This window comes from Lates calcarifer, linkage group LG12 (assembly GCF_001640805.2).
Source record: "Lates calcarifer isolate ASB-BC8 linkage group LG12, TLL_Latcal_v3, whole genome shotgun sequence".
Taxonomy (NCBI): domain Eukaryota; kingdom Metazoa; phylum Chordata; class Actinopteri; family Centropomidae; genus Lates; species Lates calcarifer.
In genome coordinates, this window is record NC_066844.1 from 22,395,368 (window position 1) to 22,416,535 (window position 21,168).

Sequence of the window (21,168 nt, forward strand, 5' to 3'; positions counted from 1 at the left end):
TTTTTTTTTTTGCATAAAACACAATTCTGTTTCCTCTAAAATGTGTTCTGGGCTTTAAAACCTGTCCCCTGCACTCAAGTCCATTAGACTCTCCTGAAATTTGTTTTCTATTTTGTCCTTAATGCATTTCCATAGTTTGATGAAACTGACGTCAGCAAGACCCTGTATTGTCCGTTGAACAAAACCCTTGATGTTTTAGTCTATAGTCCCCAAAAGCAGCACTGAAAACGCATTGACAGCACCGACAAACTTTATATCAGTCTTTTACATAATTTACAGAGCATGGGGATCAGTGAAAGAACAGAAAATATTACTGATAAGACAGAAAGTCACGGTGTTTTTCTTTTTTATCTGTTCAGCGCTCAATCACCTTTCCGCGTAGCTCTCTGGGTTGAACCATTATAATGAAAAGCAGGGGGAGCCATACCGTAAATGCATATGCTATCGTCACCAACCAATGTTTATATGGTTAAAAAAAGAGTAAAATTCGTTCATACTAAAGAATTATATGTTCATTTCATATTTAAACGTGTGATTAATATATGCAAGGTTGTCGCTTACAAAAAAAACAAACATCCACACTCCCTTCCTCTGAAGACGAGAATGGACTATCCAGGAAGCATGTTCTACTGTTTGGGAAGAATACCATAAACAAACTGTCTTTTCTGTCAACTTGAACGAGTGTTTCCTCTTTCGTTTCAGGTTGTTACGACTGTGAAAAACAAATTTATCTCAGTTTCTTGAATAGCCGCGTTTTTGTGTTGTCGCTTGAACGTACAGGACCACAGTGTCGCTGTATGTAACCCGGAGTAGGACGTTTAGCTTTGACAGATTTTTCTTTGCTAATTACATTGACTGCAGCTGCACCGCTTTGAGAAACCATGTCCGATTTAATCCTGGTGCTCCTGATAGTCGTGCTCCTGGTGTGTTTGCTCGTGACAGTGGGGGGTTTCCTGCTCTACTCGGGGCTCCTGACAGATGTGGTTATAAAGACTGGGCCACCTCCTATCAGGAATGTTACCATTGCCTATAAGTTCAAAGAAGGATCATACAAGGACTGCGGTGCAGCCTACACAGAGAGCTGCAGCATTGGGCCAAAGCTGAACTCCATCGGTGTCTTCTACGATGACCCCAAACAGGTGAGACCCCAGCACTCAGCAGCTGTGAGTCTTAGTCACATAGCACCGAAGCTGTATTTGCACTTGACCTCATGACATAACCACAAAGCTCCCATGTACTTTGTTTCCTGATAAGATGTTACAGTCAGTGAGATATGTTTTGTTTGACCTGGACAATCTTAAAGGTCACTCAAACCCTGATAGCGTATGTTCAAAGCTTAAAATTAAAACTTGTAGGGCTGCAACCACCCGCTAGTCATTTTCCCCATTAGTCATTTAATTTATAAAAAGTATTCCCATCACAGTTTCCCAGAGTCCAAGGTGACTTGTCTTGTTTTGACTGACTAACAGTCCAGAACCCAAATATATTAAGTTTACTATCATAGATGCCAAGATCCTCAGTGGTAAGGCAGTTCAGAAAATGACTGCAACTTTCTTATTAATCATTTTAGTGATTTTTTAAAAAGACAAAATGTCAAAAATTAAGATGATTATAAATTCTCATAAGAAAAAGAAAAGAAAACCAGCAATTAGTTACATTTGATGAGAAACCGTGGATTTTGGCATATTAACAAGAAAATAACATAAACAAGTAATTTATCATCAGAATTGTTGCCAGTTAATTTTCTGTCCCTCTACCACTGACAAATTGTTTCAGCTCTAATAAAAAATAATTTTCACTATTTCTTTTTGTCTGTCTACATTGCACCATTACTGTCTGAAAGTCTTGAAGATATGGCAGTGTAATGGACAGTATAAGTAGATATAATCCAGTGTATTTCAGCTGGCATGGACCAAGGGGTTAAATTTACAAGGCGCCTTTTGAAGGAACTGAGCCTGAATGATGAAACCAGTCAGCTGTTTCAATGCCACGTTGCACTGTTGATATTTTCCCCTCTCATCTGTGACTCCAGGGTGCTTCAGCATTTGTCTGCCTCTGACTCAAACATGGTAACCAGACTCCAAAGCAGAAGGGCAAACACAGCCTCTTCATGTGTGTCTGAGGAGAGCTGACAGATGTATGACAATGTACACTCTTTGGTTCAGTCTAAATCCACGTGTGGTCCAGTGATTCTCCCTTTGCCGTCGTTGTAGTTTGTATTAAATAGGTCACTCCTCTGCTGTGGTGGTTGTCTCCTGCTTTCATTTCACATACCGCCTTTCATCACGAGTTGTGTTTTTAGTCAACAAGAAATGTCTGCACAGCAGCTGGTTGTTATACGGGAATAATTATTGAGTTCCCAGTTGATACGGTAAGAGAACACAAATGTACGATGTGTTCTGTGACAAAATTTCACAATGGCATAATATTGCCTATTTATAGCTTAATCCATTGACAACAAATTAATTGTACAACGCTTTTGGCCTTTGATTAGCTTACATTGTGTCAGTACTACTGACATTTGAGTGCTGAGTTTGTTATGGTTGGGTGAGATTAGCCATATGACAAACAGTACAGCAAAATAGAGGCTTATGGCATGTCAGCTAGAAGGGCACAGTAACAAGATCACTGGGTGTCTATCTGTGAGTTGGCGCATTAAGTCGTTGCCAAATCATAATGTAGTTGTCTTTTGTGGAATAAAGAATGTGGCACACTGGCACCACTTTGTCTTTCTGCTTACCCCTGCCAGTTTCTAAGTAGCATGCTGTCCTTTTTTAAGTAAAGGCTTTTAGAGGAAACCCTGACTGTGAGTCATACCAGTGGAAAGTTGTGGCAAGAGGCTCATTGAGGAGCTTTTAAAAGTTTTCTGCTGGTGTCAGAGTTTGTGGAGTGTCTGGATTATAAGGAGCCATTACAGGACAGGCCAATTAGATTTTTGTATTGAGCTGATGACTCTCTCCTGTTATATTATTATCATTAACTAAACTAATTCAAAATTTAGCAGCCCAAACTGCAAATGCTGAATTACCCTTTGACTTATAGCAATAGGTACAGTCAGGAAAGCTTTGCCCACTGATGCAAAAATGAAGAGCCCATCAAGTCTGATTGATAATAGCATATAGTAAGCTTTGAATTCTTGACTGGTCCTTTATCAGTGAAACTGCAAAGAGCACTAATCATAGCTTTTTTCCATTTTCAGTGTTTGGTTTGTGACATGAGAATTTGTTGACCCTTTTTAGTTTATCAAGGCCAGGCCTGATTACTCACCAGCAACCGCAAAAGTAAACTCAGACTGTGAGAGATGCCATATGGCTGAACTCTGAGTAAGATGGAATTTGTACTTAACAGTAATACTTGTCTCCATGTGTCTCAGCCCTGAACTCTAATAATGTAATAATTAAAGAGTACATGTTCTGGGCACAGTGTTCCTGCTGAGATGTTTCAAAGGGATCAGGAGGTTGACTTTTCTTACAACTTTTGTGTGATTTTCAGTGTTTGCAGCTTGTCATGTTTAGACCTCATTTCTTAAGGTTGCCTCTGCATCCGGTGTAATCAGCAGCTAACTCTTAACGCAAAGCTACCATGCTTGTAGGTCAAAAGGGTTCACTAATGCCTCTAATCATAGTACAAGCTAAACCAGTCAAATCACCAGCGCAGGATAAAGCACAATGAGGATTTCTGAAAAGAAAATTCTGTTTTTGGGTTTCCATGTGGAAATGTATTTGTTTGTGTGTATTACAGTCTTTCTAGCAGAGCTGAGTTTCCACGTGAAATTAATGTCATCTCACATGCATGGAGGAAACCACAGCCTGGCTGAAACTCATGGTGTTACAATACAGGTCACTGTTGTAAATTTAGAGTGTACAGAAAACCATGGTTCCCCTTTTTCATAACTGAGTCACAAAAAACAAATTAGTCAACTGCATTTATATATTATCTGAAATTATTGGCCATTAATACCTTTTCTTTTGTATAACCACCTTTAAACAGTGTAAGCTGGACACTGATGGCCACTAGATGACAGTATTAGCATTGAAATTGAGTTTGTGTGGGAGGCAGGAGCCTCCTCAAAACCCCATTGATCTTTATACTTAATTTATTAGCATGGAATAAGTAGTGTGACTCAGCCTGGTATTATTCATGCAGTCAAAAATGAATTTCATCATATTAAAGTAATATTGGATTTCAAACCTGCACAAGTGGCTGGGTATTAATTGGTCGCTCTCATTCCTGTGGTTTTCACTCTAGTCCAGATTGTAGCTGCTTTTCAGCAAGCAGTCATTTGCATTCACCTTGCATTCAAGTTGTAATATAGTTCCTGTTTAATGACTGTGATTGAGAGCCAGTAGGACTCTGTGTCCTGAGGACCAGGATTCAGAACTAAGTAGTAGTAGCTGAATCTGTTGTTTATCTGGCAAGTCAGACAGCTCTGTGGACAGTTGTGGACTGTTTGATTTTAGTGGTCTGCACTGATAAAGGCAGGCGGTTGACATCCTCACCTCACTCTGCCGAGGCATTTGAGGCAACACTTTACTAGCCAATTAGCACTAAATCTAGTCACTTGTCTCGATGCCTCTCACTTGTGTAAGTCCATTCATGCGTGTGTGTGTTTGCATGTGTGCTTATAATTGCCATAACTTATTATCCCATTGGCCCGAGGGATTGGACAGTTTAGCAGTTAAGCTCACAGGCGTCAGTCAACTGGACAGTGACCCACAACACTGGAGGTGACAAAGTTACCTGACCATTCAAGGCAGAGCTGCCTCAGGCTCAGCTGTAATAGGGATTTGACACAAGTATTGAACAAATCCCAGACTGGATGAACTACAGCAGGGCTGTCTGCAAGGAATCTCCAGAGCACAATGCATTAAAAAGAGTGGGCAGCGGTGAATGCTCAGAGGCCAGTGTGTGTGCCATGAGGGATGGAACAATAAAGTAACAGAGAGTAAGGAAGATGAATGTCATTTCAGTGTCTAGGTGGAATTAATAAGTAGGACAAATTTATTTGTGAATATGATCAAAATCTGTCCATACTCAGGGAAACTACACAGTAAATACAGCTGCCTCTGACACTGACAACATGTTGTGTTTGCATGGAGGCTAAACTAGAGCTGCTGTTTGGTTCATCTTCTGATCTACTGAATTCCCACTTTGTTTTAGCTTCTGAGGCAAACCCACTCGTGGTTCCTCATGACAAGCAGGAGAAAATGAAATGTCATGTGTAGACGTATATGGGAGTGGCAGTGAGAGATGAGGCGAGGTGTGCAACTGCCTTGGAAGAGGGGGTATAAATTGGTAGGAGTCTGACTCACCTTGAGAGCCTCGCAGTGCTCCAATTCATCAATCGGAATTTCAGATCAGAGCGCCGAGCATCGCTGCACTCCCAGTCAAATTTATTAGCATTTTACTGCTGCTTGTCTGTCTGTCGACAGCAACAACATGAAAGAGAGGCTTCTGGCAAGGAGTTGCCGCTTTTAAAGGTGGATATAAAATGAGAAATAAATACGCTGATACTCTGAAGTCTGGTCCCACAAGTCTTCAAGTCAATATTATGCAAGATTGTGGACATGCTGCCTCTCCCTATAGTAAGGCACCCCATTAATGTTTATGGACATCTCTACAGTGAGTAAGCGAGCAGCAATCCTAGACAGAATCTATTAAAGAGAGAACTGCTTTTTTTTATCCTGAACGCAACTGTTGAGTGTATTTTTAGGATGCCATTTTGATCCCTTTTCGCAAACTGTGTAGAAAAAAAGACACTACCTACAAGCTGACATGTTGCGATTAGTCAGTGAAACAAGATGGCGAAGAATGCCTTAAAATCTTTTGCACCATCAATCCTGTGACATGTATTGGCTTCTCAGCCTGTGTTATGATGCCCAGGATATTGGATTACACAGCCGAATATTTATCAGAGCAGTTTTAGAGGGAGCACAGAGGTGGAAAAAGACAGTCGAACATTTGTAGAGGAGGAAGTAAGCCTATGCAGAGGAAGGAGGAATTCATTCATATCTCCTATTAGAGAAGATTATCTCCCTGCTCTGTGACATCTGGCTGGAGGAGTGCCACACTGTGTCCAGCTGGCTAAGGAGTGGTGAACCAGCTCCACAACTGTGGCGAAGGAAAACTGTGTCCTGCTTCCAGCAGGCTGCTTATCCTTGCCAGTAATTATACATGCCAGAACTCCCAGGATGCCATGTGTAATTACCAGCTAAGTCTGAGCACAGCCTAAAGGGACGGAGCTGCACTTGGTGAAAGAGAGAGAGAGACAGAAAAAAAAGATTTCCACAGGCTCCTGACTCAAGGGGCCATTGGGGCCCACGCTTCATCACCGCAGTGGATATATAATCTGATTTGGATGCTTGAGGGCCCCCCTTCCAAAGGAGGACATATTGATGTTTTGCACTCTGTCGTTTGAATAAGTCTTAATTTTATTTTTTACAGTCATTACAAACAGTGACGTATTCAAGTGGTTTAATATTAAATCAGTGTCCAAATTTAAAAATGACCCTCACTGTTTAGTCAGTTTGCTCTAACTGCATTTGTTTGGGTGAGCATACTTGCTTCACTGCAACTCCTACTCCATTAATTCAGTTGCAAACAGCCCATCACAGCGTACCTGTGGTCCCAGCACTGTGCTGAACCTATTAGTTTCAATTTCCTTAGTGGAGACTACGTCTCTGCTGCCTCATCTGCCCGTGGGGGGCGAATAGCTTCCAATCAACTGAGACAGGTTACCGCTCTGACACACTGAGGTGAAAGACAGCTCTTGTTGAGAGATTGCTTATCCCGTAGTCTTCTGTTCTTCTTGCTCCCCATGTGTCAGGTTCTTTGCTTGTTCGTGGAAGTGCCCTAAACACCATCTGTCTTGGTGTTCCAGATATAGAAAGAAAATGATACTGTGAACCACTGAACAGAAAGAGAGAGCTCTTCAGCAAAGGCAGTGATGTGCAATACATTTTTCTGAAGCAATTGAACTGTAGATGAATTTTTTTTGGGGGGTGGGGGTGGAGGGTTGCTGTTATCTGTTCTTCACAAACTTGGTGTGTTCTTTTTGAATGCTGCATTTGCTGCTTGTCATGCTTGGCTGCAGAAGTTGATGTGAACATGGCATAGAGGTCCGGAGAGCCTCCAAATTTGCAGATTTATTGACTGCAGTGCAGTGAAGGACCCTTGTACAATCATAGCCTCGAACTCCATTCTGGCATACTGGTAATCCCAGTTTGCCAACAAGAGTGTGAAGGGCAAACATGTGACGTTTGCCTCTTTCTCTCTTTCTTTTCAGCATTTCTTTTATTTCAAGGACATTTTAGTTTTTGCTTCTTAGTGCAAATAGATATTATGTGATAACCTTTAAAATGTAAAAAAAATTTTTGAAGTCCTTGATTTCTTCCTCATAACAGTGCTGCTACGTTTCCTTTACATGGTTTATATGGTTCATTTAAAGAGCGAGCTGATGCTGTCCTCTTTCAATGTTAATCCCTCCCACTCTGCTAATTTAGCTTCACATTTTGTTGATCGGTCGCTTGGCAGTTGTGTTTTAATGAGCGTCGTGATGGTCCTTGTTCAGGCGGAGTATGGGATGCTCATTACGATCCTGTCTTCAAGCTACAGTAAAGCAGGGTGTTGGCCACTTGCCTTGTTTGGCCCCATCCTCCCTAACCTGCTAACACTTCAGAAATGACCAACCGTAAATTGGGCCAGCACTCGAAACAATGCATCCCAGGTGGTGATAGCCAGGAGGGAAGAGATGGCCTAAGAGCAGGAAAGATAAAGAGAGTAAATCCTCATTACGTGTCTGCTAATAAAGAATTACCTCTGTCAGCCGTACCTTTTTATTGTTGGAGAGCCCTCATCCATCAAAAATGGCCCTTGTAGCCTCAAGCAAAGAATTGCTTTTGAAATTACTTTTTCTCCCAACAGGTCCTTGGAGACCTGGCTTAGGGGAATCAGGTAGCGATGGGAATGGCACCATTTGTGAGGGAAAGCGATCTCAGAGTCCCGTGGGCCATGAGCTCTACCAAAGTTGGCCGTATATATCTTTTTTCCGCCAGTTTAATGAGCCTGTTTAGCATAGGGAAATATAGGAATTGAATGCCTGCCGCACATGTAATCAGCAGCGACACATTCAGATGAAATCCAGATTTTTCTGATTTTGGATCTTGCTGATAGCTTTAGTGTGCATTCAGTGGAGTTTGCAAGTCACTGTTAACCGAATTGGTTTTCTGCTGCTTGGTACAGAAACATAATATGTCAGTGTTCAGTTACCGAGGTAAAAGCTCCACAGTCTTCCCATTATCTGACTCTCTGCTTCTCACCCGGGCCAATCAAGAGCCACAGTCGGCTCTTCTCAGCTACCTGCGAGAAATGGAATCACATGCTGTCTTTCGAAACACAGCTCTGGCAGCAGCTGGCTTTTCGAATGCCGCCGCTGCCCAGCTCGGACAGCATCTGAGAATTTCTACCTTTTGTGGTGTTAGAATTTCTGACACAAACAAAACAACTGCGATGGGGAAGACAAGACAAGTCAAGTACATGGAGCGGTGTTCCTCTCTTTCCTAATTGCCTGTAGTCTCTGGGGTGTGTTATCTGGAGGGAAGCAGAGATGAGATGCAGTCAGGGCTGCTGTTTGTTCTTGCCACTGTGTGGGATGTGAATGATAACTAGAGCCCTGAATGATATCATTAGTGAACTACTGGTTTGGCTAACACACTCTATCAGTGCAGAGCGCACTGATGAGGGATAGTGAGATGGCAAGATACTGAAGCAAGACCGTGGGAGGACAGTTGTTATTCCCTTTGTGTTTGAATGGTTATTGTTGTGTCTTATCATAGACCACCAGTGTTGACAGGGAGTAATGATGTACATAAGCCTTGTTGACAGCTCATACGTTTGATGTGTTCATGTAGGAAAGAAGCTGATGCCAACTAACCCGTCCCCATAAGTCATTTAGATGAGAACATATAAAATACACTTCAACTGTAAAACAAAGGCAAGAAATAAAGATCTTAAACAATTATATTACTATGGCATATAGGGCTGGGTGGTAATTCGGTACTAATATAGTGATGATATGATCATATTGTGATAGTTGTTTTGTAAAATAGTGTTGTCCAAATTGATGTGTCCAAGCTAACTGCAACTGAAAACAATTTTTATTAATTTAAAAATTATTTAAGTATGCTTTACCTGAATGAAGAGGAAGAGATTAGGTCAGTTCATTTCAGTGAACATCAGTTTCTTTATTTTATTTTTGATTGTTAAATGATGAATATAGGTGACCGAACAGGACTAAGAATCTACAGTCACGTTAACGAATCTGTGAGGCTGTACTAAGCACAGCAATGCTTTGAACTAAATGCTAACGTCAGCATGCTAACATGCTCACAATGGCAATGTTACTGTAATGATGATTGGCAGGTATAATTCACAGAGATTTTTGATGAATTAATGCTAACAAACTTGACGTGCGTTTGACCAATGGGTGCTGGTACCGCAGGTCCTCAGGTATAGTGGAAACAGGCTATTAGTACTGAATATTGATTATTATATGGCATTGATTTTTTTTCGTATCACCCAGCTCTAATGCACTTTTGCTTTCATATTAATAATGATTTTGTCAAAATAAATGTCATCTTGTTTAAAGTGCTGAGTTCACTATAATGTTTTTAAAAATGTAATTTATGGGAAAAGTTGTTGCATTGTTGTCATATGTAATAAATTATATATGGCAAATTATATATATGGTACAAGAAAGTAGAAATGTCCACTCTGTCACATTGCAGTAATAGTTTACTCTGACAGTGCTAACACAGCTATTGTGACTGCCTGTGTTTGCAGTGACTCATTGTTTCATTGTAAATAGATCTAGTATATCTCCTGCTGCCATGAATGAGTAATTCCCTGTCAAAAGCAGGTGATCTGTGTTCTCTGACTCACTGTGAACATATAGTGGCAAGGGTCTCTGTCAGGTGACAGTAAAGATTATCTGCTCAATGCTGAACAGGCCTTGTCAGTCATTATTGTTACCCACATGATGCAGACGTTAAGAGGCACTGAGGGTTAGGGGTGGGATGATCAAATAGATTTATCTCAGCCAGGGAGTCTCACCGGCAGCCAGCAACGCTGAATTATGGTACAAAAGCTGCTGTATGTACAAAGTAGGACAGTGGGAACGATGCAGTGTAGTAGCAGCATAATACAGTCAAAAAATAGCACTGAATGTGAGAAATGAGATGGAAAAGAAGAGAAGGTTGTGGTGTTTAGATGTGATAATTATGCGAGGATGCCAGGGACATGAAGATGAGTGTTGCTGGCTCCCATCTGTGCCCTCTCAGTGCCAGCCCTCCACAGACGGCCAGTGTCACAGAGCACAAACCAGCAGCAGGTCTTACAGGATCATACTAGGATTTTTGCATGTTCTAACCCATTCACTACAAATCACATAAACTTCATCTACCTTTTGTAAACTTTGCTACCACTGCTGATTACATTTGCTTTTGTTTGTGTCAAATGAATATCATAAGCACCCCCAAAAGAGGATTTCATATTGTATACTAATATACTGATGCTAGTTATGTTCTGCATATAATCTTAGTTTCTCACAGCAAGGTATCATCATTATTGACAGTTCTCATGTCTAAAAGAATGATTACAATTGATTTAACCCATTGCTGCACAGAAGGGGGACATCTAAAATACAGTGGCAAGATCTATAAAATTGTGCACAGAAATGTAAAGCGCACCCATGTGATTTTTAGTAGAATGACAAAAACATGCCAAAAACCAGTATGGTCCTTTAACAGCAGCTCCCACTCTCCATCTGAAGCTCTATAGACAGACAGCAAACTGTTGGCAAAGAGATCTGAGTGGAATAATCTCTGTTAGAGCCTCTCCTGACTGTCAACTCACTCTGTGATTGTGATTCAGTCTCTCACATCTGTATGCAGACGTGTGGGCATATTAAGAGACATTATAAGGGTAGAGAGGCCTTGAAGTCAAGGAGACCAAATCTCCATGTCAGCTTGTGTCTGATCTCCTCAAGTTTCATCAGACCAGACAAATATCCCTTGCCAATTCCAGGGGTGCTGTTCAGTAGTTGAACTTACAAATATCATAAATATGTTTGGCCAAATAGCAGTATAAATGTTGTGATGATGGTCATGATGATGGTTTATTTAATTTATTCAAAAAATACATTTTCTTTTTCCAAAAATATTTGAACAATTCATTGTGGTTGGAACAGCTTGTTTATTGATACCCATAAACACGTTTTCATGCAAAGCATAAATAACTTTGATGAAATGTAAAAACAGATATTTTTTCTAAATTTTTGAAATTATATTTGCATGTAGCATCATGTAAAATAAGTGACCATTTCTGGTACACTTGTCTTACCTAAGACAAGCACAGATACAATTTGAACTGCCACATATGTGACCTCGCTGTTGGATATCAAGAGTGGAATGGTTACCAGAGCTGACAGCTCCCTGTCCAGTGACACTTATGACTATGTGAACGTGCAACGCCTCCACAAGTTTAAATCAAGTGGTCTCTATTTTTACTTCTACGTATGTGCTGTTTTTTGCTGACACATCATTAACTGTAGCAGTGACACACACTAGGGTTTAATCTTCTCATGCTCTGCCTTTCTCTGGACCGCTCTCTGGACCACTCTGTCTGTTGTCATAAAATATTGATACTTTGATTTTTACATAAGAACAAATTGGTGATCTGTGCATGTTTCATTGATCAATTGATTGAAGTTATTCTTTAAGTAATTTTTGACCATGACAAAGAAAATAAAACTTTGGAATTTAGTTTAATGTTAGTAAATATTTATCTGCAGTGTTAAAAAGATTGGTTGACATGTTTCACATAGAACAAGAGAAGGTAGAGTACAGTTGGCACTAACAAACTAAAGCTGTGGTCGATCAGATAATAAATGCTTTAGTCATTTCGAATTGAATGCCTGACCACAGTTGTTAGTCTGAAACTTAAAATGAATAAATCGCAGGTGTTTAAAGGAGCATGGATTTTTTTGATTTTCTATCCAATTATTTTTCCTCCAGCTCACCTGTTGCTCTTGAGGTGTACAAAGATGATCTTTCATCAAGGATGCCTGCATATTAGCGATTATAAGTTACTGTTACTGTGCACCTTCACTGAACAAAGTTTTTAGTTCACCTCAGCCTTGATGAGATCCAGCAGCCTACAGACAGACTTCTTCAAATTAAAGAAGCACGTTAGTGTAGAAACACTTTCATATCGGTTTATTTACAATGCTTCATTTTTAATGTGGCTTAGTTAACTAATCACATTTCTTCATGTGTAAGAAATTCTAACTTGAGAAATTGTGATGCATTTTTGATAGATCATTATACTTTTTTAAAAACTTAAATCCAACAGAAATGTGTTATAATATAATGATACAGTAGATCTGCATGGAAAATGCCACTTTGTTCTTCTAACAGAGGGTGTTTTTTGCCATGTGTTGATGGTCCTATAAATAAGTTTCCACTGGTGTGAGGTGACTCACTGAAGGGCTTTAAGTGAATTTGTAGATTTTTCAAATTTATTTAGGGGTGTATCCATTCTTTCCCTTTCTCTGTCTCCTCAGAGGCCATCGGAGAAATGCCGCTATGTGGTAGGCAGTGTCCTGTGCGAGGGTGAAGAGAAGCCAGATGAAGAACTCCAGAAGTTGTACGAGAAGTTTGGCTTCAAGGTGTTTTCTCTGCCAGAAGTGAGCCATGCCGTGACCACCAGCTTCCCCTGCACTACAAACCTGTCCTACATGCTGGGACCTTACAGGGTCTACCCAAGGCTCACTTCTTACATTGAGGTATGTTAGTTACTCTAAGTATATGTAGTATCTGTCGTTATACGCTGCAGTCAGTGAGTCAGGATTTATCCCTTTATGAAAAGAGGATCCCCAAGAAACACAAGTATAAATGGTGGACAGTGTGCATGTGTGTACAAAGTTCCATATTAATTGCTTGTTTCATGCCCCTCTCCTACAGAGACAAGTGTATGTCATCATATGAAAAAGTAAGACAGGAATTTTCTTTTCTCTTCTTTATGTCCTTTTACTGGAGTGGATAGCAATCATCTTGTGATCATATCTGTCCTCTTTTCTGCTTCCTGCTTGTCAAAAGACTCTCACACATGTGTTGTTTAATTCATCACATGAACAGATGAGGTCTTTCAAGTAGATTAAGAATAGATGACATAGTAGGAAATGAAGGTATGTCTGAGTCCCGCGGCCCATATGCTGGGCTCCATATCCTCAGGACAGGCCTCAAAAAGCTATTGACATTTACTGATGACATTTACGCACATGGATTCATTTAGGGGCATCCCACTGCATGAATAATACTCCATGTGCGCTTATGTCTGAGTGCATGCACGTTTGTGCGTGCACGTCTGTCCATCTGTTTATTTATGCTTCTGTCTCTTCACAGGAGGTAAAAAGGGCCCACATCCTGGTCAGAAAATGTACCATTATGTCTAGAAAATATGCCGGATGCTCCCACGTTCACCTTTTGTGGGTGGAACAAACTTTTCTTTTTCATGTTCTCAAGGAGTTCACACAAAACTGTTCGATGGCAAGAGGGGTCATATTTGAGTGCTTAAATTCATCTTTAATTTTGTGAACTTTTTTGTATTTTATCAGCAAGGTGTGGTGTTTTGAGTTGCTGCACAAATCCAATGAATGATCAGAATGTGAAGTGGTGTTAATGGTGCCATTATGACACAGGAGTAGTGCTTTACTCTGTTAAGCCCTCCATCTGTTGTTGTGTCGTGTCGAGCACAGGGAAGTGAAGGGGGCGAGGACCCAGCCAATGGCATCGTTCATTGGCTGCATCCAGCTATGTCACCATATCAAAGCCATGCTAAAGATAGTCTGTGTGTCGTAGGCAGACCATTTTTGAAAGGTCTCAGCTGTGTTTTTTAATGTTGACTTTCACCCTGGCCTTGTCCCACACTTTTCTTCATTAGGTGGCTTAAAATCTTGGCACAGACCAAGTTTGAATTTTATAATATGTACATTTTTTCAAAAAAACGCAATAGCTATATAATACATAATGTGGGATGAGCTCAAAAATTTAAATCCACACTGTTTATCCCAATTTGGATTGGCTAATTCTCCACATATTATAATCCTTGTAACTGAAGACTGCCATGTGTCCCCTGACATATTCAACAGCTGCTTCTGTTCACCTGCCCTGGGGGTATTACATCCAGATATTACTCCTGCACCTAGACAGCTCAGAGTTGCTAGTGCACCAATAAGCAAATGATCCCCCATTAGCTTCCCACCCAGCAAGTTTTGCTGCTGTCTGGCTGAACTGGGAGCAGGAACTGGACTTTGGTTGGAACAATAAGCTAAAAGTTACAAAGCACTGCCACAATGTGTTGTGTTTACCAGCAGTTACGGGCTGCTCCAATTAGAATGACCTTATGCATTTTTACACTGTATAAGTTTTTAATCCTCTAAGAACCACTGTCTGCTCAGCTTATCATCGTTTAACAGCATTCTCATCATTTTTGCAGTTTGGTCTCTGCGGCACTCTTCGTACTGTATATATAATAACACCCCACATCAGAGGGCAGGACTAACTCTAACATGTGCACTGACACAGACTAAACGGTCTGAAGGCATAGGAATAGCATCACTCAATGTTAAAATTTAGTAGTATTCCCTTTTAGGCTCTAGTGCTGTTACATAATCGTGGCCAGTGTCAGTGTGCATCTTTTGTGAGCATGCAGCTCTGTCTGTCAAGCTAGCTGATGTCACCATAAAGAAAGCATCGGTTTTTACTCCATCTGCTGTGAGGCAGAAGCACTTGTCGCAGTCCATCAGTTGACTTGAGTGCAGTGACAGGTTGTTAAGGAGGTGCTTTTGTACAGTCAGTATGCTAATAACAAACTAACCTCCAGTTTGAGTTGTGGAGTGGTGAGTGCACCATGCATACCAGCTACAGCTAGCCTAATGAATAATGGAGTATGGTTTAGAGCGTCTTGGTTTAGAGGATGGTATGTGAATGTACTAGAAATGTGTGCATATATACTGTATGTATGATTAATTGAGTAGGTTTGTAGTATGAGGGACTTCGAAAGGAGGGAGACACTCGTGTGACGTAGCTTCGTACTCAAACTGCTGTTGGTTTATCTGAACCTTTTCACTGCTGCAGCTGAGACAAAGTGATGAGAATAATGAAGCTGAACCAAAACAGAACAGACAGTTGCAGGCTGTAAGACCAGAACGGTTATTAAAAGACACTAAAATACTTCAAACACTGTTTACTATTATACATACAGTAGTCATTTGATCAGTGTTGTTCATATAAAAATACTGATTAGAGCAGCTTTAAGGCTTGAATTTCTCATTCAAATTCAAATTCAAAACAACCAAGTGAAATAGGCTCAGTGTCTGGCCCCAGGCCCAGCCAAGTGTTTTCTCAGAGACTCCTGGTACACCTCCTGGCTTCCTGTAGTGTGCTTCAGTTATCACAGAGCAGGTTAAGTACATAACTGCCCTTTTTCACTTGAATGCTTTCTCTCCGGTCCAACACCACCATCTCCACACTAGCTTACTTTGCCTTATCTCTTCCGTGCACATCACACACCACACACACACACACACACACACACACACAGGAGGAGGTGTAATTGTATCTTAAATGATTTGAAGTAGGTGATAGGTGTTCACTGTGTTAAATCCTGATATTTTTAATCTGCTATAGTAATTCAATGGTATCAGTTAATTTGTATCAGTGGGATAATCTGAAATCTTTGTAATTTGTGGTCAGCAGCTATGTAGTCATATCAGTCCAAATGAAAGCGCAGAGTGAGCGGGTGAGACCACAGGATGATTTAGATTGTATCATCTCCTGTTTAAAAGGGCTGGTGGTGAAAGAGGGAAAAATGAACAGATAAAGAAGTAGCTGTCACACTATATTAAAGGATCTGGGCAAGTCCTGTTTGATCCTTGTGAAAGCACCTTTTCAGGATCTAAACAATGAAAGCAAACAATCACTAGGGTTTTATTTTGGTGGCTGCCTCCGACAAAACTCCCAGTAGTCCCTGTGAGCAGAAACAAGATGAGAAGCCAATAGCTTCCATCCATTTAGTAATCCATTTATCTGAATCAAGCTTCCAGCATCATAAGAGCATCATTATTTTTTCCCTCGTTTTTGTTTTGTTTTTATTGTATGATGCCACAGTTTTGTTTGCCTTGCAGGTCCCACGACAATTGAAATGTACATCTATAAACACCCTTAAATATCTTGGATCTGTATCATCTGGAGTATTCCACTATTGCAGAATTTGGATCTATTCTATGTATTGTTGCTCTGTATTTTCACTCATATTGTGTTTATAGAGGAAATATGTTGCATAGGGAGGAGAAGGAGTCATAAGCAGCGCTGACGCAACAGTCAAAGTTTCTGCTCACATACATACTGTAAGCAGAACTGGAAATTCTCTGTGTCAGCATTTAAGCACAATTTTCTCTTTTTCTCAATATAGTGCCTACAAGGAGAGTCCAAGCAATTTACCACTGTCATAATGATAAACAACAAGAATATTGTTTTGAGCTCAGCCTGAATTACTAACGTCACCCTAGAGGGGGTGACACAATGGGCTCTCTACCCAAAATGTTAGCGTTATGGGCATATTGTGTTGCAAGTTGCGCAGCAGATGAAGCTGATAACTGAATGCATGTTTCTTTCTGAAACATTTGCAAAACTAAATTTTGCATTTTAAAGTATTTCATATCCAGCACTTATATACATAACGTGTTAGCACCACCTGTAGATCAGTGGTATAGTGTGACATCATTAGTAGAAATGTCAGTCGCATCACCTGTGCCCACATGCACATGCATCCTTGATTTGAATGGGTGAAATAAACAAAACTGGACCTGTTCATAGAAAAACAACTCAATAGCATTACAAGAAGTCAAAAACTTTGTCCACGTGGTCCTAAATTTTCCCCACCAGAGAAATGTTTTAAATTGGCGTGCAGATGGTGGGAGTTTAGTGTACTGTAGAGGCAGGCTAGGGAAAAATCATCCCGTCTGAACATGCTTAAAAGTTCCATGCTTGTGGAACAAAAATTGAAAATAAAATATATCACAAGCATATGCTTTAAATTTTATCATTTGTTAAACCAAGACAAATATTATTATATTTTATATGTATAATATGTTGCTGACATGTATCAACCACTGTTGTGAAGTTGAGTTCTGGTGTTTATCCCTGGCAAAATGGAGGCTACTCCTGTGTCTATTTTCACCTTTTATAGTCACTGGCACCTTCACGCTCCACCACTGCAGAGTGTTGATTCCTCACCTCCATTCCGCTCATGGTTTATTTACCAGCCACTCTTCCCCATCTTCTTTGATGTTATTATTTGTTGAATTAAATATAGAAAATTTGTTTTGCTTGTCCAAAGCATCTATATTTCATGCAATGGCCTGATTAGGGGTTAGCCAGTGGAACTGCACTGATTTCAGGTGTATCCACAGAGTAAACAAGAACTGGGATGCCCTTCGCTCTGGTTAGATGGTTTTGTGGGTGAATATAAATGTGTCAGTCACTGTTTTGGCACCAACTGTTGCTTAAGTGGATTGTGTCCTATGGAGTTCTATTGTTTGTGCTCCCCTGTATTGTCATTAAGCTTTACTCTTATCAAATCAGACTATTATTGGTTTATAGAAACCTGGCATATTAGATCTTCTTTGTCTGTCAGTCTGTCAGTCTTTGTATCTTTCACCAAGTGTGTGCAGCTGATAAACCATATGCTGCCTGTCAGTCAACCAGCAGGATAGTGAATGGGGAATTAGGACACTACTGTAAAACAACTGTGCTTCCTCCTCTTATTGTAGCACAGTTCTCTCTCTCTCTGCCTCCACTGAAACATGCACACACCGTTCATTAATAATAGCCTTAAATCGTGTTACATGGTGGTTATAAAGCCAATTATTTTCCTCACAAAGTCAGGTAAAGGAATCCTCCCACTCACATCTCAGCATTTCTGAATACCATGCGTCATATTACAGCTCTTTTTCTGATACCTAGCTGACAGAGCTGAGTTCAGGTACCAGTTTGAAGGCTGAATTGTTATGCAGATAACAGCTCATCTCTTGCTTTGTTCTGTAACATATTGACACCATACACACTGAATCCTCTGGGCACACAGATAGTATAGCTCTCAGGGTGTTTGGGTACAAGGGTATCTGATTATCTATTCAGGATTATTTTGAGGCATTGTTCAGAGGTTCTTTTTTCCCTTTTGTCCTGCCTTTCCCACCTGTCTCATTGCACAAAGTACTGTATGTGATAATACAATATGCTAATATTTTTTCTAATTATTTTGGATGGATGCCGGCACTGCAGCAGAGACACACAATATTTTGACACAAGGAAAGAGGGCAATGTATCTGAGTGTGTGGACTGCATTTATACAAATTGTGTATTTGAAACTAGGCTAGCTGTAAAATATTTTAAAGGGGAAACTTTGGTTCTGGGAAACTTCACTATTATTTTCCCTATTCAGCCAGAATAAGATCAGTCTACATATGCTTTGTTATATCTCTGCGTGCAGTTTAAAGCTTACCTTAGCTCACGGTATAGAAATCCATGGGATCAAAAAGAAACTGTTCAGCATATGGTTCCTTCAAGTTGCAAGCTGAGAAATAAAAAATCATCCATGAGTTGGTCTCACTTGGGGAAAAATAGGAAAAAAAATGCTTCACATAATAATTTTTTTTTTTTACAAAACAAAGCTGTAATTATCATGTTAAACTTCTTTTGTATAACTGATGAATCCACCCAGACACAGTTAGTGCTATCTGATCATCAAGGTAACACCCCTGAGGCACTCTATAGCTTTCATCCATTACATCATGGACCCAAATGCAGCATTATTGGTCCGTACCATTAGCACTGTTTTGTCTGCAGTATCATCAGCCATGGAGAAGGCTTTTACATGGTTCCACATTGACCCTCCCACCTCCTTTTGTCAGGTGGTGAGAACTTTAAACCAGCCCAAAGGGAAATTGAGGCGGGGGGAAGGCGTGGCAGGATTGCACCTGCTTTGATCCTCTTTAGCCCCTCTACATCTTTAATGCCTCCAAGGCTTGGGGTGCAGACTCCCTTAACTGCTCTCTGTTCAGCGATTTCTGTGTGGGATGGTTGCAGAATGGCAGGGGTTGTGGCTGCGACACCATCAAAGCGCAGAAAGCAAAATGAGAGTCGATAAGTGATGTGTGAGTTTGCAAGCGAGCATGTGTCTCTGTGACTGATTGCTTGGGAGCTTGGTGAAAATTTGAGTTGGAGGAGGTACATGCCTCTTTACTCTGTGTGTCTGTGTGTGTGTCTGTGCACTTTAAAATGCAGGTTGTGGTGAGAGCAAGATAAGTCTCTTTCATTATTAATGCTGTCATTCCACACCATTGTGCCCTCCATTACATTTTTATTGGTTTACACAAGGTTCTTGTTTCTTGATGAGAATCTACAGTCCAGAGGTGGATGCAGTCTCTGACCTGCAGTGCTTCATCTTTTGTATTTACAATTAATATGCCTTGTTATCCCTTCAGTCTGCCATTTGACAGCCTGTGGAGGAAACACTTGGCTGTAGATGCACAAGGCTATATTTAGAAACCAGTGATGCTGATGACGGTTTCATCACTTTTTGTCTTGTCTTTCCTACAAAGAGTAGGCTATGATGTGTTGATGCCCTGTGAACACACTGGGTTCTTCCCCAAAATTTCATATAATTCCTACTTTCCTGTTTGCTGTGCTTTCTGAGATATGTAGCAGCCTAATATTCCGTTATTATCTGTTTTTCATACGGAGCTTTGTCCTTGGGTACATCTAAACCTCACCTATTGCTTAACCTTCATATAAACTGCTGCATCTTTTGAAGGCTTTCATAAATGAGAGTTAGCTGAATGCCAACTTTTATGCAGTTCAAAGCGTAGTTGCGCCTTTTCTAGTATATAGTATATTTTCTCAAGTACCACACTTAAGGTCAGCAGCTCCACTTTGACCATCTAAACATTGAACTGCTTCTTACATGGTAATGCAGCGGTAATAATAATCCAGAAATATAATACATATAATAATATTTCAAACTGATAGATGCTACTGTGCTTAATCAGTACTTTTATTTTCGATACTTTACATTTTGCTGCCGAATAGTTCTGTAGTTTTACTTACCTAAATACCAGACATATAGTTGTAAAGGAGTACTTTTACATTGTACTATTGCTATTTTTATCAAAGGATCTGAATACTTCTTCCACCACAGGGCTTTTCTAATATGGTCCATTAATATGTTTTTTTTTTTTTAAATCTAAAATTAAATCTAAACCTTTTTTTCCAACTATGCTCTGATATAACTTTAAAATGTAGCTCTTAAAGTTAGTAAAATCAGTTCAGGTTTACAGTCTAAGGTCAAAATTACAAATTTATCTCACAGGGATTTGCAGACTGTTGAACATATGTCTAAGTCTAACCATAAAACCTTGATTTGGATAAGGAAAAAAAAAGAAGAAAAAACCTTTCAGTGATTAAAAAAAGAGACACTTCAGGAAAAGCAACAAGGGAGGGATTCCTCCTCCAGGACTCAAAGACAAGGAACGAATGCTGTACAGTAACAATAATAAAATTATAATCTGGAGATCAAAATTAAATGAATTAAGTATCTAACAAATAATAACTTTTCAGTTTTCAGCAAAATCTAAATGTCTATTATTAACAGGAATTATATAGGAATTATTTAACATTTTGGAAAATTAGCTTATTCTATTTAGTTTGTTACCTGATGCAATAATGACTGGAAGCAGGGGGAGATGGCTCGCTTGGCTCTGTCAAAAAAAAGGACACAACACATACTTCTTGTTTTTACATTTCTGTTTGTGTACGATGTTAAAAAATGAGATACAGTATATTGTGGTGATTTTGTGTCCCAGCTGGGCATCATGCACTATTCTGCCAATTAGATTCTTGCGACCTGTGCGTATATTGTGTCCTTTACTGTGTGTGCGCACTATTCCATTCGACTGAGGGTTAAATTAGCCTCTCACATTTTTCTGATCCACTCAGCATCACCTGCATTGATACTGTATGTGAATAATGGTTGCTATGGCAATATTGTCGC

General features: G+C 40.1%; 1 protein-coding gene across 1 annotated transcript in view; it reads left to right on the plus strand.

Moving 5' to 3' along the window:
• Nucleotides 1-597: 597 nt before the first annotated feature.
• The window catches only part of tex264a (testis expressed 264, ER-phagy receptor a), a 62,817-nt gene continuing 42,246 nt past the window's right edge, over nucleotides 598-21,168 (plus strand). Inside the window, exons 1-2 of the mRNA XM_018686505.2 lie at nucleotides 598-1,139; nucleotides 12,620-12,841. Coding sequence (XP_018542021.1) covers nucleotides 882-1,139; nucleotides 12,620-12,841 — 480 coding nt within the window. The 5' untranslated portion in view covers nucleotides 598-881. The remainder of the gene's footprint in view (nucleotides 1,140-12,619; nucleotides 12,842-21,168) is intronic.